General features: G+C 43.0%; 1 protein-coding gene across 3 annotated transcripts in view; it reads left to right on the plus strand.

The window, feature by feature from the left end:
* Window positions 1-22,472, plus strand: part of RPS6KA2 (ribosomal protein S6 kinase A2) — a 241,264-nt gene that overhangs the window by 182,255 nt on the left and 36,537 nt on the right. For all 3 annotated transcript variants that reach the window (XM_044421315.1, XM_044421324.1, XM_044421331.1), the window contains 4 exons: window positions 1,664-1,701; window positions 2,516-2,658; window positions 10,444-10,514; window positions 12,392-12,480. In XM_044421315.1, coding sequence (XP_044277250.1) covers window positions 1,664-1,701; window positions 2,516-2,658; window positions 10,444-10,514; window positions 12,392-12,480 — 341 coding nt within the window. The remainder of the gene's footprint in view (window positions 1-1,663; window positions 1,702-2,515; window positions 2,659-10,443; window positions 10,515-12,391; window positions 12,481-22,472) is intronic.

Genomic DNA, 22,472 nt, shown 5'->3' on the forward strand with positions numbered 1-22,472 from the left:
TAAGTCAGGGAGGAATGAAATGCAGAAAATACAGGCAGGGATAATGGCCATTCATAAAAACAGTTATTGGAGAGAACACATAAGCTTATTAAGATATGCATAAGAAACCACTGTTCTGGTTTAAGGCCTGGGTGATAGAATTTAACCTCTTAATGAATTGCGATTCAACAATTTCATGCTGCCATTTCTTCTTGAAGTTCTTTTGACCCCAAACAACCATTTTAAGGTCGTCTTGAGGGGCCAAAGTTTTCCTCCACAGGCTTTTGAATATTGCCCTTCCAAAGTCCAATTTGTGTGAGAAACTGGCCTGTCTGTCTTATGGCTGGCAGATGGCGTATCTCACATTGGAAGATGGGCAGGTGCACGGGCGGCTGTTGCTGTGGAAGACACGACCAGACCTGCAGCAGTGCTGCCAGAGTAGACACAGGATGAGTCCCCTGCAGGGTCTGGTCCTCATATCCGTGTCTCTGTCATGTGGCTGCTGTTGTTATTGCACACCTGTTTCAGATTTGGGGCTGTCTGCTAGCAAGGGCAGGTGAGGGGGAAGTCTTATTGTCCAGGAGGGGCTCTACAACATGGATGAGACATTAAAAAATAATAGAAAATTAAGACTAATTTTAGCTACATTAATTAGTTGATATTCATTACAAATTAAGACTGTGCGTGTGCTATCTCTCTTCTCCTCCTCCGAGTTAAGACACAGATATAAAGATTGGAAGAACTGTATTGTTTTCTCTAAAGAGCTGTCCAGAAGCCAGGATTGTATATTCATGAGCAGTATACAACTGTTTTCCAGATAAGAAAGCTTTGTCAGAAAGGCAACATGGAGGGCGGGAGAGGATACGGTTACTGGGTGTGTTTGCATGATCATCAAGGAAAAATTAGTCATGGCTGCTTATTTTCCCTCCCTGCACATGCCAGGTCTGAGCCTCCTAAGTAGCATAATTACTGTGGCCGGGCAAAGACTTTCATGATGCCCCGGTGAGGGTAGCTGGCTGGGGTGCTTTGCAACGGCCTTGAATTTGGAACATGCGACTTGCCCTGGGGTTCCTGGGTGGTTTGTACACCACCCTAGCCAGCCACTCTGGTCAGGCTTACACATGATGACAAGCTGCCCTGGCGAAGGTAGTTATGCTAATGGGGTAGCTCATGACGGGCAGGCACGAGGAGAGAAAATAAGCTGTTGTGGCTTATTTTCCCTCTATGTTCATGTGAACCTGGTCAATGAATAATTGTAGTGACAACTGCCAGTAGCCATTATTCATTTGCACTCCGTAACAGTCTGTTCCCAGCCTACAAATGTTCTATGGAACATAATTTCCTTTCAAGTTGCATTTCATTGCAATAGATAACAATATGAAGAGAGCATTACTCTTGCCGCTTTGCAGAGATTTTTCTTTAAAATTATCCCCTTCAACATTATCATCATCAACTGGAGTGGGGCAATTGCAGACGGCTCTTTTCCTCCTCATCCCAACTGAACGAACATGAGGGCATGCGTAGAATAGACCCCTGTCAGTGGTGGGGCACTCGAGGAGAGATTAAAAATTAAGAGACTGTGCTTCACGTTGTATTACAGTTATTATATAACAGTGATACATCCCCCGCTCTTATATAATAAAGGTTACATTTGTCCTAAACTTTTCCTTGTATTATCTTGCAGCATCCTTCTGGATGAAGAAGGACACATTAAGATTACAGGTGTGTGGCATTCTTCTGCTACAGCTGTATCTGCATTGCATTCTACCCAGCCTATCCTCCCAATGGCATAGCCAGCATCAGTCCTTGGCACCCTCAGGTGGCAGCCAGGACCCCCTTGCGGATACCTACCTTTGCACCTTCGTTATTTTTTTTCCTGATCTGGCACTCACTTCTAATTAGTTTAGAGGAGTGCGGGGCTTTCCCTGCCCTGCATCCAAAGGAAAAAGACACCAGGGAGAGAAAAGTAGGCTTGCTCTCCCTGTCTGCCTGTTCAGTCACCCAACAGGTAACGCATGGTGGCTCCAAGCTGGACTGAGGCAGTAAGCATGGTGGCTCGGTCTGGATTTCATTCTTCCCTTCCTCAGTGTGATCCTGGGAAAGATTCCTCCTGCACTGCCTGTGCAGCAGCTAAGGTTAGAAGACCCCTCTAACTGGCACGCATGGGATAGTGATAATAGCACAGAGGGGAGTCCTTGTTGGGGTTGCACCGGGGAAGAAGTGAACCTCCCTTTCCCATGTGCTGTGGCCCTAGTCTGGATTGTGTCCCTCCTCCAACACACAAGCCTTTAAGTCAAAATAAATAAAAACAGATGGAGCTACATGCTGTGTATTTAACATAATAGTTTGGCTCTTAGGGTGCAGTTCTATCTCCTATCCATCATTGGCTGGGAGCAAATCCCACTGAATTCAGAGGTATTTATTTCTGCATAAGTTAAGTGTAGCAATCCATTATTTGTTTCCTATGCTTCTGTGTTTGATCAAAGTCTTAATTGAAGTTCTATCACCCACTCCATTTTTACCTATGTTTGTTTAGATTTTGGCCTGAGCAAGGAAGCCATTGACCATGATAAGAGAGCTTATTCATTCTGCGGGACGATAGAGTACATGGCCCCAGAGGTGGTCAACCGGCGAGGGCACACACAAAGTGCAGACTGGTGGTCCTTTGGTGTCCTCATGGTAACAGAAGAATTTTTGTTCGGGGATTGAATGGTTGGGGCTGGCGGGCTCTGACATTTTGCATCCAACTGTTACCAAGCTGCTTGTGAGGGGCACAGTTACGAATGTGACTCTGCCTGATTGTTTATGTGGTATCAGCACACAAATCACTTCTTTCCAACATTTGTAATCATGATGGGTGAGATTCAGACTTAGTCATACTTAGAGTACGCCCATGAAAAATAGCACGGCTTTGGTTAGTCACAATTAGGTCTTTTCTAAGCATGACTAAGTCTGGACCAGCCACATGAATCTACCTTATCCTGAGTCACCAGGCATCCTTATTTAGCCCAGGCCTTTCCAGCTGGGGTCTTCCCCACCCTAGAGATCCCCATGAATGGTGATACCGGAGACAGAACCTGGGGCCTTTTGCATGCAAGGCGGGTGAATTGCCACAGGACCATGGCGATTCTTCTGTCTCTCACTCTGCTCCTCTTTTAAGAAAGGTGCTGCTGTAATGGAGGACCAGGAGATGTTGGCCTGCCCGTGGCACTGAAGTGGGCAGAATAAGGTCAGAAACACAGCCAGCCTCACGTATGTTTAGGGAAACTTTGAGGTTAGCTGATCGCGTGGGGTGATGAAACTGATGTGGCTGCCACACATGCTAGCCAAGGTGGGGGCTGATATTTGCCTTGCGCCACATATTTCACAAGTATTTTAAAGAGAGGCATACCGACTTTTGCCGACAGCATTGCACACTTAAAACTGGAGGAGATGCACATGCGTTTTGTAGTTTGAGGTTGGTGCTTGAAAACAAAAGATAAAGTAAAGATAAGCAGGGGATTTGTGGGCTGTTTCCTGTGTTTTGGTCCTGGAACCCAGGAGTGCTTTTATGTGTCAGCCCTCTTTGGTCTTAAAATTTAATGTAGAGGGAGTTAAAGCATATACCAACTTCCAGGGAAGGTAGCAGTTAGTATCTGCATCTCCTTCAGAGGCAGCCACATTGTGATCATTTTTGTGCTGCTGCTGCTGCTGCTGCTAGTATTACCAGTGCTTATCAGTGTTACTGGTTTATTTAGTAGCAGCAGTCAGCCAGGTGTTATGCAGAGCACCTGGGTGACTTGATCAGCTGCCCAAATGGACAAAGTCAGGAACCGACAATGATTGGTGTAGAATAAGGGAAATGTACTTAGTGTGAGAGTGGAGCATATGTCTGTGTCTACAGGGCCTTTCCTGCAGTGACACCATGATGTTGGAATTCCTCTCAAAAGCAGTTATGTCTGGCATTGACATTACAATCTGAAGACTCTTTTTCCGCCCTTTGGTCAGGATATGTTAAATGGCAATGTTGCCTCTACCTCTTCTGTGGTAGGCAGAGTTTTATGTTTCTTCTTTGTCTGATCATTATTGATATTGCCTATTGGGTTTGTACTTCATTAGCTACAGTTTCTCACAATAACTTTGGTTGGGGAGCTTGAGAGATTCCAGATGGTAGAGTCTGTGAGTCAATCTTGAATTCTGTCCTCAACCCAAACAAGATAATCCACACCAGTATCTTCCAGAGACTTTTTCTGCCCCAGAACTTAATTGAAGGTCAGGAAGTTTTCATTAGGGTATGCCCTTAGGAAGGCTTCCATCTGAGGAGGAGTCCTGAAAGGATTCTCCGTGGATCTCTCCTTTCAAGTTTCCTTTTCTCCCAGCTTGACAAACTTATTAACCCTGCCTCTGATTATCCTGCCAAACAATCCTGGGACAACTTCAGTTATGGAGGTTGTCTTCATCTCACACAATAGTTTTCCCCTCTTCCATCCTTGGGAGTCTGCAGTTCGAGCAACCTTTCCTCTTGTGCCCTCCCCAGTTGAGGCTCTCCACGCTTCCAAACCGCTATGCTCTCATACTGCTTAACATTTGATTCAGTCCAGAGTGGGAGAAGGCAAGGATTTCTGCTCTTGCTGCTGCTACAACTCATTAGAGGAGCACAGCTTCGTAATCCATAACATGCTGTTGCTAGGAAACAAGGGAGCCTTGGTTTACAGCCAGCCAAATTAGTGCAAAAAGAGAGGTCAAAAGGCAGGGAATTAAGACACCATTTATTCCTCTCCTCAAGATCCTGAAAGAACTGCCCAGTTATTCTGAAACTGAAGTGGAGGCATGGGTGTAGGGGCAAGAAAGCCAGGCTCCTGAATCTACTGGGTGCTTACAAGCGGGACATTTATCTTGTCACTGCCCAGCTTTAACTGCCCAGTTAAGAGGCTGTGTTGATGTCAGCTGAATGAGTCTTCTTCCATATGAACCTGCATGTGTGTTAAGATCTTTGGGGGGATCTTAATCTCAGACCAGTTGCATCAGAAGGAGAGGGCCTCTCAGCAGCTGCTCCCAGGCTCTTGCCCTCGTCAGGGAAACTGGGTCGGTCCCCATTCTGTTTGTCCTTCTGCAAGGAGGCAAACATGTTTTTATTCAGGCAAATGTTTGACATGGCTGTGAGCTGGTCCTTTCCCTCTTTCCTTCTGGTTATCCAGCTCAAGGCAGCCCTAAGAAGCGCAATTCTTTTACTGAAACTTAACAGATTACAGAGCAATATGAACGCTAAATGGCCTTCTACCAAAGTTGAGGGAAAAGTGTCTGCCCATGTAAAGAGTGGAATCCAAACTGGAAACTTCCCCTCTGTCCCTCCCGTTCAGTAAAGCTTCTGCCTTCACCCTCAGAATGGCTCCTGGTGCTTGCGGTAAGACGGTGAGGTTGCAGGAGACCCTCCAAGTGGACCACTCGTTTCTCCTGTCCCCTCCTGAAAACCCTTCCACCCCTTCCAAAGCGGACTGATTCTCACTGTCTGTTGCAAGGTGACCTTGAAACGTCAAAGTCCTCAATTCCCCCCCCCCCATCCCCTCAGAATCAGATGAATCTATCAGAACGGTCTGTAAAGAGCAAGAAATGGGTCCTCTCTTTACAGACATTTGGGGCTTCTCTGCATGAGGAATTTATTATGCACACATGATCTCATGGAAGTTTGTGAGTCGTTTACACGGCAACCTCCTCCAGGACTGCTCTTCTGTTTTCCAGCCGTTTTTGCTGCTTTTTTCAGAGCAGAGAAAAATGCCGTGTTATCTCCTAGGGTGTTTGGTAGCACCAAATTGTATGTTTTTGCAGTTGTACTATACTGCAGCGCCACCTTGTGGTTATTTAATGAAGCATCTAGGAAGGTAGAGAAATTAAACTCCTGGGGAGGGGGTGATGAGAAAACAACGCTATTTTCTTCCTGCTGTGAAATCAGAATGTCTCAGTAAAGTTGTGGGATAAATGCCTCGTGTAGGAAAGCCCAAGAACTGGCATATCAAAGAAGAGGATTTTAATTGGTTGGGTGTATTATAATGTTTTTAATGTATTTCTCTTAATGATGTCTTTAATTAAGACTTTGTTAATCTGGATTTTGATATTAGCTGACTTGTGCACTGTTTCTGGAGAGCTGACATAAATCAAATGAACAAATATCTAAGACTGTGATCAGCTGACTGAAAGTCTATTTTAGGACACACATTGAAAAGCAGCCTTGTATCCTCCAGATGTGTGGCCATGGGGATTATGGGAGTTGAAGTGCAGGTCTGGAGAGTGTTTGGCTGGAGAAGGGTGCCCAAAAGCACAGCTTTTGCTATAGTGTTGTTTAGCCCAGCTTAAAGCCTTCCCCAAATCCAGAATTGGTAATTTCCTACCAGTCATGGAGCAAATTCCTTCCCGCTGAGGTTTGGGTCAAAGAATCACCTTTTCCCTTACTTTCTTGAAGCCAGGGCAGAAAGAACTGTGCCAGCCGCCTCCACAAGTTTGGAAAGTGACCTCAGAGAGGAGGAAAGGGGTAGTCTGGTGGGCAGGAAGGGAAGGAGACAGGAGAAGCCAGAATATGATTTATCCTGAGCTGCCTCCTCCCCACCCACCTCAAAGCACCTCATTAGGTGGTCTGAAAAGGCTGTCTCTGGAAGAATTTTAAAAACTGGAGGATGAGAAGGTAAGGCTCAGCTCGGTCTCTCCTGAGTCTTTGTTGGCTTTAGTCCGACAAGGTATAGAAATCTCAGAAGTTTGGGGATTTCCAAGCAGCAAGAAACAATGAAGCTCCAGCAAGCATTCTCTGCAGGGCTTGGATCTTCAACTTTTCCTCTCTTATGCAAGTTATGAGTTACCTTTTTGAAAGGACATAGTGCTCTGACCAGTCACCTGAAGCCCGCTGTGCATTTTGTGTGCACAGTGCTTTTTTTCTTTTTTCCTGAGCAGAACCTTCACTTTCCTGGCTTCCTCCTCCTGTGGGAATCCTGATGGATTTGCCAATCACTCCAGCATCTTCAGCTTCAAACAGCAGAGTACAGTGACCTTAAACAGTATCAATCAGTAATTTTGTACCAGAGCAACCTTAGGAAGTGTCAGACAGTATCTTGCAGCAAATTAAATACACCACAGATTACTTTTAGATTATCTGGCAATAAGAGAAAAGGAAAGGAAAGACTGTTCATTATATTTAATGTTTCAGAAGTCTATTTGTCTGAAGAGGGCTTTACATACAGTATTTGTTATCTTTTACTGGCGCAGTTTAAAATTCCTAATGGGGAAGTAGGGTGCCCAGGTTTCTTACTTTACGGGGGACAGTCCTCTATTTGAAGCAGCCCTCTGTTTAATAAGTCTGGTTCAAAGTGAGAGGACCATAAGGAGGGAAAACCAGCATGGGCCTTTCAGGTATCCTTCAACAGTTAACACCTGGACGGCAGACTCAGTGGGCACATGGGTCAGCCCTCAGTCTTTTCCACTGTGGTCAGAAGCCTTAATGCTTATTATTTCAAAAGGTTCACCTAAGCATGTAAGTGTGTGTATGCAGGTGTTATGTAAATTGGCATGTTCTTTTGCCTTAGTTTTGGTGATGTGTAAGTGGCTACCTTAGAACAACGTCTTTATGTTTAGCAAAGTCACCCCCTTTCCATTTTCTGTCATTACTGTTGACCACAGATAATATCAAATCCTGCTGGCTGTAAATGTTAGTCTTGCTTTCTCTTTTCCTGTCTTCTCCTTTGATAATGGTGATAGCTAGTCTACTACAATAAGTTGAAGCTATAACAAAATGGAGTGATGCTGTTCAGGATGCCGGACATGTAGCCATGTCTTTTCCAGAGTATTCCCTTCTGTTCCTCTTCTCTCTTGTGTATGGATGGTGCCATTTGGATTACATTAGGACTAGCACTCAGAAAGTAATTGACTTAGAAGCACGCATTTTCATGATAAATAACTTCAGGCCCATATAGAGCTCACATTCTTGCTTCATGTTTTTGCTCCTCGCACATACTTTTGATCGGTGTATGGGAAACTTTTATTTTATTTACATCGAACCTCTCAAATGATCTCTCTTTATCAAGCAGTCCCTCCAGACAATTATGTATTCAGTCAGATGTTGTGAGTTGAACGGAAGCTCCAGCTTCAGTGTTCTTTAGCCCTTTTGTGATAAGCTTTACTGTTAATGGTTTCCAAACATCCATAAAAACAATGTTTTTCCAGCAGTCGGCCTACACTATCAGGTGAGGATTGTGCTTCAATGGTAAATGTCACCCTCTTGCAGTGAAAGGTGGAACTGCACCAAAAGGACTGCCTGCAAAACGTCTTGCACAGCTTACCAATATGTTTTTAATTCCTCTTTTTGAATTTTCATATGTTCAGAATATCAGCAAGTGCTTGAACATTTTGGCCTCTCTCCTACAACCCAGTTAGATTTTCTTGAAAACATGTGTGCCGCACCTCTGAAAAACACAAAAGGAACGTGCTCAATTTTCAGCGGTTTCTTTACCACAGTTTGGATGCCACAAGGAACTGGATTAATTTAAAAGGGAGAGAGGCTCCTCTGGGGCATGGAAGATGAGGAGGATGCGCGAATGAGTGCTTGTTCACATGGCAGGAAAGCCAGCTTTGCATTTTGTTAGAATCAGGTCATTGTATTTAGGTAGCAGCCCAATGAGGGTTGGCTTTGGACCATTTGTTGTATCGATGAAATCACATCCTGAGCTCATTTCCATTCATTTCAATAAGGAAAAATAACAAGTGTTTTAGAGTTCTTATAATGCTTCTTGCTAAGCATTTTGCATTCGTACAAGCTTTTTAAAAAGCTATTTACCTGTCAAAGTAAATGCAGAACTGTTCCTTAGAGGTTGTATTTTTCTCTTTTATTACTTTCATTTACCAAAATGGAATGAAAAGGTGTACTCCAAGCTATTTAAATTAGATTTAGTATCTAATTATAATTTGTTTTAATCAAAGCACAGCAGAGGTTAGCATGGCACTGCTAATTCTTGGAACACTATCTAACAAACAAAGTAACTTGAGAAAGGAGGAAGGAACTGTCTTCCGTGGGAAGGCTGATTTAGAAATGGAAGCATGCAGAGGACATACGGCCCCATCTCAGTGGGGCCAGTCCTGCCATTAAGCAGAATGAGGCAGTCCCCTCAGGTGGTGTAGGGGAGGAGATGGCAGCAAAGCATTGGAGAAGAGAGCTGTGTGCAGCACAGCCGGCCCTGGGCCCACTAGGCTACCCTGCCACCATGGACGGTGTTATCCCATCCCTAGGGCCGAAGTAAGATGCAGCTGCCAGCTCCATTGATTCTTGTCCATGAAATGGGGCAGGGCCAAGTCTTCAGCCAAGTTCTGCATGTCCCATAATCCAATGGGAACCGCTTCTGTACAAGTCCCTTTGAAATGAACAGGAATTGCCCCGAGAGTGAACCCTGCAGCTACAGCGGCCTTGAGAAATAAAATAAGTCAGAAGTGTTATTTGTTGCTATATTTAAAAAAGAGCAATTCATAGAAGAACTCACAAAAATCTGTACTGGCTCATACAGTGACCATATTTGCCTACTTCAGTAGAACAAGAAACTCAATTTTCTTGGATTTGATCCCAGCATGCACAAATTTACTGTATTAGTCCTGCTGTGTATTTATTCAGTTATTCCATTTATATCCCACCATTTTACATAGAAATACCACTCAGAATGCATTTACTGAGCTTCCCATCTATTCTGATCTTCTTATACTTCCTGAATTCTTAACACTCGCTTAAAATGTTAGGAGTTGTTATTCCTAATAACAGAGTTTGGCAAATTATCTTTATGCATGATTGCCACATGCTTCATTTAATGCTGTTCTTTTCTTCCTACTGTACACATTACTTGCTTTAACGGTTTCTGCTTTTGTCTTGTGTTAATTTCACCTGAAATTTTAGTGAGGACTTTTTTTCTAGGTGGCCCATTGAAATTGATGGGACCTGTGTAGGTGTGGAGAGCATTCCTGCTCCTTTCACTGGGACTTGATCAAAAGCTGTTCCCATTGAATGAAGCAGCACATATTTGGGGCCCACTGTATGTTTCTAGTTCTAAATCAGCATCAATTTAGCTCTGTTGACTACAGCTCTCATCATCCCCAGCCAGCATGGCCACTGATGGGTGTTGTAGTCCAACACATCTGGAGGGCTCCATGTTGGAGAATACTTTTCTAAATAATCATAAGGTTGTAAGAAGCGGCCTGCTAATTCACACAACAAGTCCATTTAATCCAGAACCCTCTTTCCAGCCATGGACAGGCAGCTGCTTCTAGGTAGCCTGCAAACTAGAAAGGCAGCTGTCCTTTCCTTTGGTTCATGTGGGTGCTTGTATGATTACTGACATGCTGATTTGCAACAGGCGCGACCAGCGGCAAACATCATTAGAACAAAACTGCAGAACTCGCGCACTTGTCACGCTTTTGATCTCTGGTTCTTCCTATTCGATTTACTCTGCTGTTCTTCATTTACAGTTTGAAATGTTGACGGGGTCGTTGCCATTCCAAGGGAAAGACAGAAAGGAAACAATGGCTCTCATCCTCAAGTGAGTAGTAAACCCTGGCTTAATTGTGTTCTATTACTCATAACCAGTGCTTTTTTTGTAAAAAAAAAAAAAAAAGTGCCGGAACTCACGTCACATCCCTGCCGGCAGTAAGCACACACACCAATCCCAAGCCGAGCAGGAGCAGGGAGCAGCGGAGCAGCCAGCATCCCAAGCAGCTCTCTCTCACCATCAGATAGCAAACACAATAGCAACCTGCAGGCACTATGTTAATGATGTTTGCTGCTGATCTGCTATTCCCGTTCAAAATCACTTCATAAAATCCATTGAAAAAAAGATGCCGGAACGCTGTTCCGGTGCGTTCTATGACAAAAAAAAGCCCTGCTCATAACCCACAATATGAAGTAGACTTTTCTGTATAGAACCTGCAGAGAAATTTAGAATGACAGACACATATTCCGTATGGGGTTTGGTTCACACAAGCCCCAATGCTGAGATCCTCATGCAACACTGGGTTACACAAATCTAAGGGATGGTCAGAGAAGTTAACCTTGACAGGACTGATAACTGGTGTGTGCGTGCATGCATGTATTAATCAACACATATGGTTGCAATCAAGTTTCCATCTTAACTAAATTCTTGCTGAGTCCTTCTTCCTCATTTTTCCCTCTTGTTGAAATCTATTAATCTTGGATTTGTTTAGACCTTTTAAAAGGGTTCTCCAGTCTAATTTTCCAAACACTCCCATGGTGTTAAAATATTAAAAGACTGTGACTTATGAATACACTGGCTGAAGGTTCAGACTTAATGTTACCCAATGTTATGCCAACGTTCTCGAAGACATTCAAAAAAGACCTGAATGTGGACATACAGGCACTGTAGGACATGTCCAAGTAGGACCTTGGGGAGAGGGCAGGTCATTCTCCAAAACCCAGTTTTTCTTTCTCCTTCTTTCTCCTTCTCCTTGGTACATCAGCACCATGGTAGGATCCTCCTCGGCAGTGGCATTCCAGCCAGTCATCCATGAGAGCTACATGCTCCCTGCCCATACATGAGAGAGCAACTGTGGTGGTCATAACTGCCACAACTAGGAGGTCTCTAGCAGTGGAACACGTTCTCTGGGGGCCCCACATCCAACAGCCCCTCAGTCTTAGGATAAGTCTAACCTACACCATGTTAGATTTGTCTGGGAAGCAATACAGTGGTACCTTGGCTCACAAACTTAATCCGTTCCACGACTCTGGTCACAACCCAAATTGGTCGTGAGCCAAGTCAAACTTCCCCATTAGGTTCAGTGTAAATAGGGTTAATCTGTAACCATTTTTTAATCACAAAAATTTGAAACAAAGTGACAAAGAAAACAAAGTAACAACAGCAAAGATCGCTGCCATCTCCCTACCCCCCCCCCACAATCACAGCCATTCCCCCACCCCCCGAGCAGAACTGTGATCGCCCAGCCCAGGGAAGATGGGCGCAATTGTCACCTGATGCAGAGTTTGCGACCTGAGGCAAAATTTTTCAAAATTCATGATTTGGTCGTGAACTGAGGCGTTTGTGAGCCGAGGTACCACTGTAATTGTGGTTCAGATATGATCCCACTCAGTAACTCACTGTCTGCCTCTAAGTCATGTTCTTACCACTCTTTCTGCATAATGGGAATAATTATGGTTTTCTTTGCATAGCCCTTGTGAGGAAGAATGTCATAAAGACTGTAAAGAGTTTGTGCAAAGAATTCAAAAATGTGTAATTTAATGTTGTGGATCAATCTATACTTAATAAGATTTCATATTCCTTTAGAATCCATATGTATTCTTTGCACATCTACATTTCTGCCACTAAATACATGCATCATTATTTTAGAAATTTAAGATTCCCCCCCCCCCCCACAAATCTTACATTCAGATGTTCTGTTCTTTCAGAGCCAAGTTAGGAATGCCACAATTTTTGAGCATAGAAGCTCAGAGTTTGCTGCGAGCTCTTTTCAAGAGGAATCCATCCAACAGATTAGGTATGTGAGCTCATTGTATTGCTGTTCTGTATATATTCTAAGTCAAAGTTTAATCTGTGCTTTGTTTTCCTTGGCAGTTAATTTCCATTTGTTCTTACACATAATGCAGCTAAACATTGTAATTATCTTGAAGAGCCACATGGTAATCAAGCTTTAATTAATGATGGGTTTGGGGCTTTTAAAAAGGATTCTGCAGATTGGTAGAGAATACATCTAATACCAGCAATAGATAAACATAGTTTTTCCCTACGGAACCAGCATACCTATGAGTACCTTTGAGCCCTGCTTGTAATCTTTCAGTGTCATTTGGCTGGCAACTGTATGAAAAGGAATACTGGATTAGATCCAGCAAAGTAATTTTCTTCAGGTCTTCTTCTGCCTTAGGATAACTGAAGCTTAAATTTTGTAAGCATGGCTATGTGCTCCTAGCTGCCACAGGTAGGTTTCCATTCACCCCCACAAATCACAGCCTGAAGTAGGTGACGAGGCAGCAAAACGCTCACAGCTCACCGTGCTGCCCCCACATGAGCCTTTACCTGTTTTATGATGAAACGTTGTCCCTTTTTTGACACAAACTTGCTCTAACTTGTTTGACATAAACTTCCATTTTCATGGACAGATCATGTCCTCGTGCAGTTTAGACTTTGGGTTGCAGGGTTGGGAGACTGATTAACTTGGTCTCCCCCAGGATCTGAACCATCTTTTGAGAGCTCCTAAGGATTTTCCTGTAACCTTGACCAGGTGATCTTGTTGCACTCCTGGTTGGCCTCTGGAGTGAGGAAACTGGCCAGGTGGGGCAGCATTGTTCCTGAGTGCCCTCTCTTACTGCATGGAGCCCAGTAAATGCCGTGGTTTTCCGAGGAGCTGACATTGTTGAAATGGTGAGGAGGCAACTAGGATAGCTTGGCAGAAAAGCTACTGCAAGTCCGCCCAGTCACAAGCTAGGGCCCACCTGAAGGCCTAGTTTGTGGTGGTGATGGAAGAAAAGAAACTGTTATTCTCTAAAACCAGTGCATATGCAAAGAGTCATCCAGCAGAGTTCGTTCAAATAGTTGAAGTCCTGTAACATTTTGGCCTATAAGAAGTCAGTGTAGACCATACAATAACCCATTGTGACCAATTTGTGTGACATTTTGCAGAGGAAATTGCTGTATCTGTGCCAACTTGGATGCCATAATTGATATTATTGTAGCCTCCAGCTATAATGGGTAGCTTTCAGTAAGTATTGGTTGAGGGTGTGGACAGTGCCCTCAGAGAAGTGAGAACTACTGTATGTGTGCTGAACCCTTGCCCTTCTAACAGTGGCTGGCAAGCTGATGGCTCAGGGTAGTTACTGATGCTCACATTTTATTAAATACAGCCTGTCTTGTGTGCTGTGCATTGCCAGGTGTCTTTCATTCCATCATCCATTTATTCACAAAATCTGGTTTTTTAAAAAGGCGGAGTATGAAAATTCCGTTCCATTTCTACAAATGTGCATCAGTGCAAGTATGATTTACTGCAAGCACAAATTTGTGCAAATTTCCTCCTCCCCACCAAAACAAACAAACAAACAAAAACCCTAGTCCAAAAGTCCATGGAATCCATGCCAACTCACTGCAGCTTCTGCAGGTTGGATTCATAGAAATTCATTTGTTTGAATCCGTTGCAGATTTTTCCAACATCACTAGTAGTGGGAAATGCCTCTTTATGACAAGGTGTGATTCCATCTTGTTTAAAAAATATCTTGGTGAGACTTTGTTAAGAAAATGCCCCCAAACACTCTGTATTAGATAATTTCTGGTCATTTTCCAGTATTTCATTCATAGAGACAAGACTGTCTTGCATTTAGGTTTTTTGTATTATATCTTAATTAAGTTTTTGTTTTAATCTTTATTTTATTACTGTCAGCCCTCTTGATCGCCATTCTGATGGAAAAGCATGATATAAATTCTATAGACAATTTCCTGGGTTTGGACTACTAGCTATTAGAAATACCCATTTTCAGTCTTTTCTACTAATCCTTGCCTGCATTTGCGCACAACACTATGCCAAGCTTCTGGAAAATCCTGGCCTTACATAAATAAGCTGTTTGCTGGAGCAAATAGCTCATTCGGTCCTGTTTGGTTCACCCCAAGCTTCCATGGGCCTGGGATCCTGACGTCTTTCTCCCAGACAAGTTCAGATTCATAAAGCAAGAACAATTCCTGATTTACAATCCTGGTTTGTAAAAAGAAGCAGTAAGGTGGGATCCTGGGCCCCGATGACAGACACAGTGAGTTTTTGAGTTCTGGGTGAATCTAGCCACTCTTGCTCCTGTGAGAAACCAAGCAGGAGCAAAGAACTCATTCACAGTAAGCCGGATTCCCCAGAATGTCCTTTGCAAACGTCACCAGTGTATTATAGACCTGGTGTGGCCAGACTGGCTCAACAGAAAAGCCACATATGGTAAATGTCAGGTGCTTGATTGCTGCACGTGGGCACCTGTGGGCAGTGCCTGCGGTCCGCAGGCGGCAAGCAGGTGCTCACAGGCAGTGGCAGGTGGCAAGTGGGCACCCACAGGTCATTTCACAAAGAATTTGCAAATACCTAATTCTTGCAATAAACTTATTTTGAACTATATGTGTATTAAATTTCAACTTTTGGGGCAGGCAGAAAATTTATCTATTTAGGGTACATTTCTTCCCTCAATTTCTAGGGGATGAGATTTGCAGATATCTCCCTTTCATACTTTTCTGGTATTTCAGAAGTACTTGGTTGCTGTGTGCTGGATTTCCATTTTCTAGACAGTGTGGAGGCACCTTAACTGATTGGAGATATATTTCCTAGTCAGCTGTTTACAGAATAAGTCTTACAATGTTCCTTCCCTCTAGAAATGTTCACTAGTGATCACAGTACTTCAGATTACGCCTGTGTCAAATTTTAACTACTTGATTTGTCTTTCATTTATTATGTGAAAACTTTCTGTTGAAGAGATGCTATTTTAACCTTACAACTTACTGCCCTAATCCAGTTACCTTCTTCTTTTCATGGTGCTTACACATGATTTCATCCAGTTTCATGGCTGATCCAGACCATTTTGTCTTTCCCTCTCGACACTTGCATGTTGCTTTCTTGTCTTCAATCTTTTGTTCATAGTGTGGAAAATCCATTAAGGAAAAAGGATGGAATTGTTGCACGAGGCCTTTAGGAGCCCTCCTTCCAGAAGCACTCCGCATGGAGTCTCACCATACAGAGAAAGCATGCAGATCTTGCATTCCACTTCCCATATGAGCAAGATGAGCAAAGTTCCAGCTTGCCAAGATTCTCCAAACATCAGCTTTTTGCTTGCCCCTCCTCGATTTCTGATCGCATTTGCAACCACTGTCTGTTTTGTGAGAGCAGGGAAATTGTTCAAAATGAACAGATACACAGGGTAAAAGTTGTCCAAGCAATGCCCAAATCTGAGTTAATTTCTAAATTACACAATTTTCTTCCATAAACTATATGTGATTGAAAATGTCAGCATTCTGAGAAAGTTTATTTATTTATTTAGAAAATTTCTATGCCGCCCCATTCGCCGAAGCCTCGGGTCGGCTCACAAAACATTAAAATATAATACATTAAAAATATAAAATGAATTTACAATATAAAATAAGTCTCCCTGGCCAAAGAATAAAATAAGGAAATAATATTAGCAATTAAAATGACGTTTGAATAAAAAGGTCTTCACCTGGGGCCAAAAAACAAATAAAGACGGCGCCAGGCGGACCTCTCTGGGGAGCGCATTCCATAGATTGGGCGCCACCGCAGAGAAAGCCCTCCTCCGAGTACCTACCCTCCTAATTTCCTTCACGGAGGGTTCCCGGAGAAGAGCCTCTCCCGCAGATCTCGGGGCAGGCGGCCGTATATGGATATAAGCGCTCCTTCAGGTAGCCAGGACCCAAGCCATTTAGGGCTTTATAGGTCATCACCTATAAAGTTGTGCATCTGAGAAAATTATACCTTTTTCAATGAAGAATTTATTTATGGGAAGGCAATTCAGTAATTTGCAAACATTTGCAGAGGAAATGTGTTCCTGTTCACATTCAGAATAGTAAATAGGGCATTTACAAGCGATTTGTGAACGGAAACAAAATTCTCAGCACCATGTTTCAAATGCATCGATTTTCTCAATACTTAATTTAGACTGTAATCCTTTGCCCACATACCTGGCAGTAAATCTATGGGACTCACTTCTAAATATGTATGTCTAGAAGAGCATTATTAGTTTTTCAATTTGTAATCCACCATTCTGTATACAACATACTTACAGTGAATGAAATAGAACACAATGTAAACAACATAAAATAATAAATGGAAATAGATTTAAACAAGCTTCTAAAGAGCCAACATTCCTACAAGCAGTCATTGGGGAGATTCTGAGTGCAAAACTGCATTGAGCAAGGAGCTTGGAGTAAATTACTTCCAAGTCCCTTCCCAACTCTAAAATGCAGTGGTGACAACCATGAAAGGACATCAGTAATCACATAACTGTTTTCATGGGAGGAGATCATAATGCAGATCTGTGACACTCAACATGCTTTTGAAGAGAGGAAGCGCTGGACTGAATCCAGGGCACCACTTACTATTCCTTGCACTTAAGTATGACTTTCTCCACTATCTTTTTTAAAAGTTCTTTGATATTTGTTCTGTCTGCAAAGAATGTGTTGCTTCCAAACCTTTAGCAGGAAAGGAAAAAAAATACGATAGGGGAAAAAAGAGAAAAACTGAACCTTTAAAGGGCTTTTGTAAGGTTGGTCACAGGAATAAAAAGAACTAAACAGCCCTAGTTGGATAGAAGTTAACCCATAGCAGCTTGCTGGGCAATGTTGATTTCTAATTAAATTTCTTTAGAGAACTAGACACAGGCTAGTATAAGTGCAGATAGATGTGCCTCTTGTGTCTAAGGCCTATTACCAGCTTTCTGACTTGGTCAAAATAAACACGCAAAGCTAAGTGTAGTAAATACTTTTGATCTGGTCTGAATCAAAACAGCAATCTGAGAGGAAAAATGCTTTCACTGGTTTGCTTTCTTTCTTGCTTTACTGCTGGAACGTCTGTGATGAAGGCTCACTGTATAGCAGCGGATCCCTCACCCACCGGTCCCTGCATTAGCATTCTGACAGGCAGTTATGAACAAGATTCTTGGCAGCCTAATTTCATAGACATCTGGCTGAGTTGTAGCTATTGCTTTTCCTAATGCTATATATCTCAGGAGGAGGAGGAGGACCACCCTTGGATTTTGTTTCCATTTGCTGCTGCTTAATATTAAAGGGTTTTGCTCAAAATATGAATATGCAGATTTCATCATCGCAGAAGGACGGGATATAAATGCTTGACATACATACATAAAAAATTCTATAGGGATCCAGTGTGGTATAGCAGTTAGAGTGCTGGTCTTGGACTTGGGACATCCGGATTCTCATTGCTGCTTGGCCGTGAAACTCACCAGGAGATTTGGGGGCAGTCACTAACCCTTCGCATCACTGACCTCACAGGGTTGTTGTGAGCATAAAATGAAGAGGAGGAGTATGTCAACCACCTTGAATTCCTGACAAGAGGAAGAAGATGGGATATAAATGTAATAATAATAATTTAAGGATAATTTTAATACATTTTTATAATCTTCCTGTCTCTCGGCTGCTACAAGTGATGAAGGCAAGCAAACATCTCTTGAATAATACACTGAAAAGTATATTCTGAAGAGAACAGGGCCACCCACAATTAGGCTGACATTTGCCTAATGTTGGGGTGGGTGATCATGCAGCCCTCCTGGCCTTTTTTGCAGTTCCCATATCCCCCTCCCCCCGTTACTGCTGTGCCACCCAAATTTAGCAACATGGTGGTCATGCACAGGCAGGGACCTTCCCCTGTTTTAAAGGTAGAAAGTTTACTGAAATTCAGTGAGCTACACTGCTAGCAAACTGGAACTATTTTAAACTCCTTTTGCCACCATTCAACTTTGCCATTTAAATTAAGGGGTTATTTTAAAGGTTTCCTCCCTGTTGCCACCATGCCACCAAATCTCACCAGCAATATCAGCAGCTGCAAGGCAGGGATGCGGCCCCTGTTGGGTCCCAGCAGGGGCAACGTGACCCACCAGACCACTAGAAGTTGCCCAACTCTGGCTTGGACCCCAAAGAAGTGGTCTCAGTGGTCCCAATACCTAACCCTAATCCTTGTTGTTGTTGTTAGTTGCGAAGTCGCGTCCGACCTATCGCAACCCCATGGACAACATTCCTCCTGGCCTTCCTGTGCTCCACCATCCCCTGGAGTCCACCCAAGGTCACACCAATTGCTTCAGTGACTCCAGCCAGCCACCTCATCCTCTGCCGTCCCCTTCTTCTTTTGCCATCTATTGTTCCCAGCATTAGGCTCTTCTCCAGGGAGCCCTTACTTCTCATTAGGTGGCCAAAGTATGTGAGTTTCATCTTCAGGATCTGGCCTTCTAAAGAGCAGTCAGGGCTGATCTCCTCTAGGACTGACCAGTTTGATTGCATTGTAGTCCAAGGGACTCACAGGAATCTCCTCCAGCACCACAGTTCAAAGGCCTCAATCCTTTGGCGCTCAGCCTTCCTTATGATCCAGCTTTCACAGCCTTACGTTGCAACTGAGAAAACCATAGCCTTGACTATATGCACTTTTGTTGGCAGGGTGATGTCTCTGCTTTTTAGTATGCTGAACCCTAATCCTAACCCTCATTTATCATATGCCATGTTCTTTTCCACTGGGAATTAAAAAAAAGATCCAAGACTATGAATCAGGAAGTCTCTGGTTAGAATCTTACCTCTGCCCTGAACTCATTGGATGACATCAACCTAAGCAAGTCTTCCTCAGCCTTATTGCAATGGGAGCTTTCCCAACCCCTGCAATGGAAATAGTAGTTCTAGGACCCCAGTCCAGAGTGGTGATGCAGTGAGGGCAAAGCTTAAATAGATTAAAGCTCATCTATCTCCCATTTGTGGGTTGAGCAAATGCAATTTACTTCTTTAAAAAGCCATTTGTATTACTACTATTGTCTGAATGGTGTTGCATAGGCTTGAGGTCAGATTCTGGCATGGAACATTATTAACGACATTAACAGTGACAAAGGAGGAATCCTGATGGTGGTCAAATCCTTTCTTTGACTTACTGTGTAGGCAACTTAATGAACACAAGTAATTGTGCCAACAGATGCCATTCTTTGCCTGCCCACTAGCATGAGTTCAGATTCTACAGAATATCATTTCTTCTAATTAGCAATGTGCCCTTTCCAAGTTTGCATATATAATTTTAACTAATTCTCTTTCCAAGAATTATTCTCATTAGATCTGAGCCCTAAATTCACTGAAAACCAGAGTGGTTCATGATAGTGAAGGTGTCAGTTATGTTAGCAGGAAACAGAAGTTTGGAACAGAGAAGAAAGATACTCACCCTATTTTTTTCTTCTTCAAAAAAACAACCATAGCTCAGAATAAATGCCCAGCACTGTTTATGTCAGAAATAGTCCCAAGGGGCAAGCATTGTTTCACAGTTTCCTGAGTCAAACTTAACCTGATATTTGCTCCTCATTGTTCTAAGCATATGCATGGATGTTTAAAAAAACTGCACCAACAACGCCCAGATTTCTTCATTGAATATAAGCAGTATAGTTCCTTTCTAATTGTAGTGTTTTTAGATATAACTGAGCTTGGGTTTGCCAAGACTTAGCCCTGGAAGATGATTGATAAAGGTAGGAATTAGTCTTCCATTAGGACAGGAGAGGACGATGTGTGGCCCTCTGCATATTGTTGGACCACAAATCCCATCAACCTTAGCAAGTATATCCAGTGATGAAGGAATATGGAAGGTGCACTTCAGCAGCTGGGGAACCACATCACTGCCTCAAGAATTTGCCTGTCTTTTGTTAGACAAGGAAAATGGCAGGTTGTGCATGTGTCTCTCAATTTTGACAAAGCTTACTTCCACACAAAGCCTTTATCAATCATAGAAACATAGAAACAGAGCGAGTCAGAAGGGGCCTCCTGGGCCATCTAGTCTGACCCCCGGCTCCAGCTGGCTCCGCCCACAACATGCCCACCATGTGCATGTCTTTATCAGCTTTTACAGAGGGGGCAAGTGATGTTCTTGTTCACTTGTAATGCTTCTGTGTTTTCCAACCCCGGAAAATCTTCAGAAAAAGGGTGGCATTGCGGCATGGTACCTTCTGGCTGTTAGCACTGGGAGCTCCCTTGCCTTTAGAATCAGCCATAGTGAAATGTGGTCAAAGTGGCCGTGTCAACCAGCCTCTCTCAAGTGCACACAGAACATTGAAGGTGTTCAAAGATCTCTGAGAACAAAGCTGTGGGTCCTGGCTGCTTCCTCTGTTGTGCTCACTGATTTCTGCCCAGGATGCTCTTTGTTGCAAAAATGCAGAAAAGCCAGCTCCCGCATTAGCATGAAATTGACGGCCCCACCCCTCAGGTGCGAGCAGCATTTGCGCTCAGTGTTTGCTCATTGGCGAACGCTATGTAAGCAGGCGGTAGGGGAGCTGTGTCCGATCACTGCACCAGCAAACACAGCGAACATGAAACGTGCCGTGGAAATAGCTCTAACGTTTCACAAAACCCTTTTTGCCTGTAAGGCCTTTCTTTTCCAAAAAGTATCAGTTTGCCAAAGGAAAAGGGCCCAGAAAAAGACCATTCTGGGGAACTTAGGAAAAGCTTTTAGTATGCAATCATCCTGTTTCTTTCACGGACATTAATGGGAAGTCCAGATGACAATGTCTTCCATTTGTAACCCTCCTGTTTTTCTTTGCTACTTGAATCTGTTCAGAGAAAAACAGCATAGCTGTGCAGTGTCATCCAGTTGGTAGTGCTAGAAACCATTTATTTAGAAGGACCCTTTATGTCTACCACAAAAGTTAGATGTCCTAAATGACAGCTATAGAAAGTGGAAATTGCTATGAATAAATACAGCATTTCATAGGAGCAATCCACAAATTGCAGTGGAGTGCCTTCTGCCTCCAAGCATTTCTTCCTCTGTTGGGATAACTGAAAACTATTACATATGTCTCTCTCAATCAAATCCAGCACTTGTTTAATTATTTCTGAGCTCCTGTTGGTTTTGTTGATGGTGCTGAATCAGACGAGTTAAAATATCTAAAATGAGGGATGCGGGGTGATGTAAGTAAACCATGACACAAATGGAATCAAAAAAGTAGATGAGTGATTAGAGAAACCTACCCTCCATTCTATCCAGGAAAAGTCAAACTCAAACTGTCTTTTAAGGGTAAGAAGGAAATGCCTTTAAATTTCAGTAAATTAATAAAAAGAAACCAACATAAATCTATTTGTGTCATATTGAACAACACCTGAGCTTACATTTTGGAGAGTCTGGAACTGCTTATGCCATTGTCTTAATTGTCATTTGGAGCTGAGTGAAACTAAATTTATACATTTTCAGCTTGAATGTTAGGAGGTTATAGGTTTTGGAAGTGTACTTTTTTATTACATTTATATCTTGACTTTCCTCAGGGAATGTATTTGGTTCACCACCACTGCTCATTTCATCCTGATAACAATCCTGTCAGGCTGGATGAGCACAAGATGCATCCACTGAGCTTTCTGGCTGAGATGGGGATTTAAAATCAGTCCTAGCTGGGCACTTTAATCTTTATACTGGTTCTCAGTGCTTCCTAATCTGTTAGTATACTCATATAATAGAATTTTAACTATGCATTTATTCATTAATGTTTCTACCTTGCCTTTCCACTTGAAAATCCAGAAGGCATCAAACTATAATAAAATCCAGAACTTTAATTTGGGCCCAGCAGTCAGTTTCAGAACAAGGTAAACCGTACTCAGAGGATCCAATCCAGTGTTGATCAAATGTGTGAGTAGAGCCCTGTACACATCCATTGCCTTTTCCGTTACTCTCTACATCTGGAAGATTATTTTTCGAAGGGGAGAGGTCTTCACCAGGTGAAGAGCCTCCACCCATTCAGAAAGTCACCGTCCACATGCAGAAGGTGA

The sequence above is a fragment of the Varanus komodoensis genome, unplaced genomic scaffold (genome assembly GCF_004798865.1).
Source record: "Varanus komodoensis strain SLA01 unplaced genomic scaffold, ASM479886v1 scaffold1, whole genome shotgun sequence".
NCBI lineage: Eukaryota > Metazoa > Chordata > Lepidosauria > Squamata > Varanidae > Varanus > Varanus komodoensis.